We start from the raw sequence: 5,095 nt of genomic DNA, 5'->3' as shown, positions 1-5,095 counted from the left end.
AGAGGGCCGCCCTCCGGAAGACTACATATCCCGGCATACACCGGGCCCCCTCGGTCCCGGAGGCCGTGCTTCGCGACGCGCAGTGCATGCTGGGAGCCGTAGTTTAACACTCGAGGGGCGGGCTGAGCGGGGCGGACCGTGCTTCCCTTTTGCCGGCGACGTCGCGGGCGGGTGACGGTGCCGGCGAAGCGGAAGCTGGTGCTGAGCGGCGCCTCTGCCGCGCGCCCCACGTGCCGGCGGCGGTTGGGTGCGTGGCCCCCTTCCCGCTGCTCACCTCAGGCACTGTCCGCGCTCCGCTGCCTCCGCCGGCGGAGGAGGAGGGGGATATGGCGGACCTGCGGTTCCCCCTGGCGGAGCCCCTGCAGCTGGTGGCCCGCAGGAACGAGAAGAGCAGCGCGGAGCTGAGCAGGTTCCTGGCGAAGCAGGTGAGCGGCTGCGCGGGGACCTCCCGCCGGGCGGGCATCGCGGGGACCGCCGGAGAGGGAACGGGACGGGACGTACCGCGGTGCCTGCCTGCCTTCCACACCCCACCCCCCGCGCCGCCATCTCCTCCCGGCATCTTTGTCTGCTGCCCGGCCGCCCCTCCCGCCCCCCGTCCCCGGGCGGCCGCTCTGCGGGAGCAGCTCCCCGCTCGCTCTCTCTCGCTCCTTCTTTCTCTGTGTGCTTGTTGCGGTTTCTTCCCCGCCCCTTTCAGGGCTGTGCGAGTGGAGCCCTGTGAGGTGGGTCCTCTCCTGTCCCCCTGCTATCCCTAAGAAAATGGAATTTTTGGATCTGTCCGTTAAAGACACAACAATGAACTATGCGAGCCCGGCAAAACAAGTTGAGACCCAGAGACAGAAACTGAGAGATAGAGAAGCACTTGTTTTACGGCTATATCCATGAGGAGAGCTGAGAGACTGATCAAAGCAAACATCCCATCTCAGAAGCCGCTGAGAACAGGGTGATAAAATGTATAGTCAAGAAGAACAACAAATTGGGACGTTGATAAGAACTAAAACAAAGTACCCAGTAGGGGAACTACCCTTGTTATAATACTAAAAATCAGGCTCATAGGCCAGGAACCTCTCCCCCTCTAGTAAATCCCTTAATCTATGAGCACGGGTGGTAAATTAAAAGTCAGCTGTACTGTTACCTCCAAGCAAGAAAGAAATTAACCAATTTTTAGCTGAGGCGTGTGAATATTAGCTGTGATTGGCACATTTAACTGTATAAATGGCTTGTAGTTTCTTGGTGCAGTGTGCTGGCTTTGCGGGTTACCACCGAGCACCTATCTTTGCACAAAAGTGACTTGAATAAAATACTTCCACTCTGTGTGTACTTTGGCGTTTTGCACACCAGGTGAACGAACCCACTTTTCGGGATACACCCCCTCCTGTTGTGCTTGCTCAGGAGGCGGTTTTGCCCCGCAGTTAAAATCTTCAGTGTTGTCCAGCTCCCTTAAGGTGACTCTGAAAGCACGATAGCGAGAGTTAGCAAGCACTGAGACACTACCTAGTCCAGTAGCTGTGGCATGTTACCCTGATGCTGTTTGCATGTCTTCGTGAATTACCTTAAAAATAGCATGTGGGGTAAAAAGAAAAGAGGACTGAATTTTCTAAGGTTTGCTTCCTTTTCTTAATCACACTGATGGTGGAAACATGTTCTTGTTTTCACTGGTTTCATTCACACTTTGGCTGCCTTAATTGTGAAAAGCACACCTGCCTTCTAGGAGAGTTGAGGCCTAGCAGGTTTCTGTCTGAAACGCTTGAAGACATGTAATAACAGGATAGCAACACATTAGCTGTCATATTATTAATACTTCTCATAATAGAGCTTATGAAGCCCCTAAGTTGTGTACACACTTTGGGGCTCAAAATCCACATTTCTGTTTGAGTGTTTAGGAAATATCCCAATAGTTTGAACATGAAAAGTCTAAATCCTTTTTTTTTTTTTTTTAGAATATTGGCTTTCAGTCTGAATTACTGTCTCTTGGTTATGGTTGGGGAAAGCTTTCATACTGGTAGTCAAGGTTCTCTGTCGGCAGACAGATAGCTTTTTCTTCTATCAGTTACAAATCATAGGATCAAACTAAAATTGACACAAATGTATATTCCTGTATTGGAGAGTTGATGCTAGTTGGTGGGAAGCAGTGATGAAGAGCTGCTATTCAAGAGAAAGAAAAAGCTGAGAAATAGAGATGGGGATGATGCGGATATGTAATGTAGCAGACAGATGGAGTGGTGAACCAGAAGTGAGTCACTGAGATCTGAGACTGGGGAAGAAACTGCCCTTTCTCTTCTGGTAACTGTTTTGAAATATACTTCAGGTTTAAAAGTCTTGCTAGGTGGAAATCATTAAAGAGTGATTTTGTAGAGAGTCTGGAACAGCATGTTAATGAACAGTGACGTGTTCTTTTGAAAACTGAATTGCTATTTCCAAGCTTGGAAGCTACAGATCTAGGAGTGTGTTAGGCTTATCTTGCTATGGAACAACTACTGGCTCCAGTCATCATACCTGATTTCCTACCAGTTGCTTTGTATGTAAGTTAGGAAGCATGTGTTCTGGAAATCTAGAGCTCTCTTTGCTCTGCAGCTTCACTGCATCTTTCTGGCAATTTATTTCTTCAGTATACCATAATGGAATGGAACATACCCACAACTGCTAAGTAGGGAACAGTCTTTTGAGAATCATAGCGTGGTGAAAGAATCATTCTCAAAACGATTTTGAGAATCATTTATGTGGTGATGGAAGATCTCGTTCCCTGTGCTTCAGCATGTAATAGAAATAGAGCCTTTTCTGCAGAGTATTTGTATACCATTAACTCTGCAAAGGTATGGGAAATTTCTGTGTTCTTAATGAGGAAAATGGGATGAAAAGCTCTCTAAAGCAGTCTTTGTTTCTTGCCTTTCTCTTTTTTGGATAATTTAAGCAAACTGTGTAAGCAGTAGGGCTCCACAAACTGCTGAAGTGTGCTTTTGGTTCTGTGTGTTACCAAAGGCCTGTTTGAATCGGAACGTTTTGCTGCGTAGAATTCCAAATGCAGATTTTGTGCAAATGCATGTATTTTGGCTCCCTGTGATGGTGTAATTTCAGTAGAGTAGTTCATTAATGTGAAGGTTAAAATGCTAGTAGGAATGAATCTCGAGTGCGAAAATATCCATATTTGTTTCTGCCCTTCACATCTGCCACTGTTCATGTATGGAAAGATAGAAGTCAAAAAACCTGACCCTTTTGGATCTTTCGTCTGCTTAGCTTATGGAACCATCTTAAGTGAACTGGAGACCTCAAGCATACACTATTCTGGATCTCCTGTTCTATTCCATTGGTGTTTTAGTTTCGCATCCTTCATTTCACCTTTCATTTTTCTATGTAGGAGTGAAAATTGTTTTAATAATAGCTCCAAGCTCTTATTTATAGCCCTTCAGTCTTAGCATTTGACGTTGAGAAGTGCCTTTATTCCTTTTTCTTTTAATAAATGTAGGAAAAAAAGAGGTGACCTAGCTGTCCCGAATTCACCCAGCTACTCATTGGCTGTCAGAAAAATGTCCTGATGTCCTGGCAACTAAAGCAGATTGTTTTTATCCTAAAATATGACTTCAGCTTTTTATTTGAAAGATTAATTAGGCTTTACATCATGTAGCATTGTAATAAGGGAAGGTATGTTGCACCTTTGCTTCCATCCTGGAGTGCATTCTCATCTCGTCCTGCTTCTAGTTTTTGAAGAGCTGTGATTTTAGGGAGACAGTATGTTGATAAATATACTGATATATAAGTCAAAGAGAATAGTCTCACTGTCTTTGAAGGAGCGGTCTGTCCAACTCTATCAAATACAATGTGCTGGAGGAGGAGTAGGAAGTTCTAGCTTGTTCTGCAGGTAGCTGAAGCTATCTTCTCCTTGTGAGACTGCATTTCCCCCTGCCTTAAGAAGAGTGCAGTCTCATGCTTTACTTCATCTTACTGAACTAGACAGCTGCCAAAAAGTATGGTCCTACTCTCTTTTCTTCTTTCCTGTTCCCAAGGCCAAACCATGCCTTTCTGTTGCTTCTCTTATCCTGAACCGAGTGAGTGTGCTGATGTGGAAAATATGTTCAACTTTCCCACCAAGTGGAAAACTTTGAAAGAAGGATTAATTTGGATAATCTTGCCAAATGGATTGCTGCACAGTCATACAATGGTAGGGCTGCTGCATGAAGGAACAGAGCCAAGGACATGCGTTCCTGTGTTGGAGGCAAAGAAGAATTTCCCGTGCATGGCCTGGTTGCCCTCCACCCTTTAAAAATATTCCATTGTTAAATCTGTGGATGGTGTAATGTTCTGTGGAAATACCTGTGAGCCACGATCAGAAATGTGGCCTAGTTGTTCCTTGATATGATCCCTTCTTCTAGTAATCTTGGGTTTCGGATTAAGCGAGTTCTTAATAAAGATTTCTGTCTTGTGAGCGCTGAGTAAATGTGCCGTGCAGGTTGGGAAGGAGGTGTGTGACATGCTGCTAGGGTAGCAACTGGGATTGTGTTTGACTCCAGGTGTTGCTCCTAGCTGTGCTTCTGTTTAATGTCTCTTTCATCAATAATACATGATGTGTATTTGGAGGGATAGTCTTTTGTGATGCTTTCTTAAAGCAGCTGTTGGGAACTGCGGGCGCAGATTTACTATCCCATATTTGAAGACTAGAATTAAACACTTTCAGATTAGCCTGTCCTTTGCTACTGATTGGAAAGGCTGGCTATTTCACAAAGCCACCTTTAGTTAAAAAACCCCTCTGGAAGTATTTTCCTTTCCTGTAAAATTTTTAATTTAGACTCTGAAAGGCTCTGAAATCAAACAGACGGTCTCTTTGTAGAATGAGAATGTTGCCACTGTGATTTTTTTGAACAGTTTTATATGTCCTAAGGGTACTACACACAATGATTAAAAAACTGCTTGCTCTCACAAAATCACTAATGGAATGGATTTATTGTACAGTAGTCATGTAACTACAGAATTTTACTGAGTCAGTGACATTATTTATTTACTATTTTATTGTTAACTGTTCCTTTTATTTGATATTGAAAGCTCTGGTTAATAAATTGAACACCCTGTTCTGCCTTGTTTGGGTAGCCAAAGATGTAATTGATTT

The 5,095-nt window shown here is 44.6% G+C and overlaps 1 protein-coding gene across 2 annotated transcripts in view; it reads left to right on the top strand.

The window, feature by feature from the left end:
* Window positions 1–151: 151 nt before the first annotated feature.
* MDN1 (midasin AAA ATPase 1) overlaps window positions 152–5,095 on the top strand; it is a 106,469-nt gene continuing 101,525 nt past the window's right edge. The window contains exon 1 of one of the 2 annotated variants that reach the window (XM_075087277.1): window positions 152–425. In XM_075087277.1, coding sequence (XP_074943378.1) covers window positions 327–425 — 99 coding nt within the window. In that variant the 5' untranslated portion in view covers window positions 152–326. The remainder of the gene's footprint in view (window positions 426–5,095) is intronic. The other variant, XM_075087276.1, reaches the window with a different exon arrangement.

Source organism: Phalacrocorax aristotelis, chromosome 3, assembly GCF_949628215.1.
Source record: "Phalacrocorax aristotelis chromosome 3, bGulAri2.1, whole genome shotgun sequence".
Taxonomy (NCBI): domain Eukaryota; kingdom Metazoa; phylum Chordata; class Aves; order Suliformes; family Phalacrocoracidae; genus Phalacrocorax; species Phalacrocorax aristotelis.
Note: the sequence above shows the minus strand (reverse complement) of the source record. Positions and strands in the feature narration are given on the sequence as shown.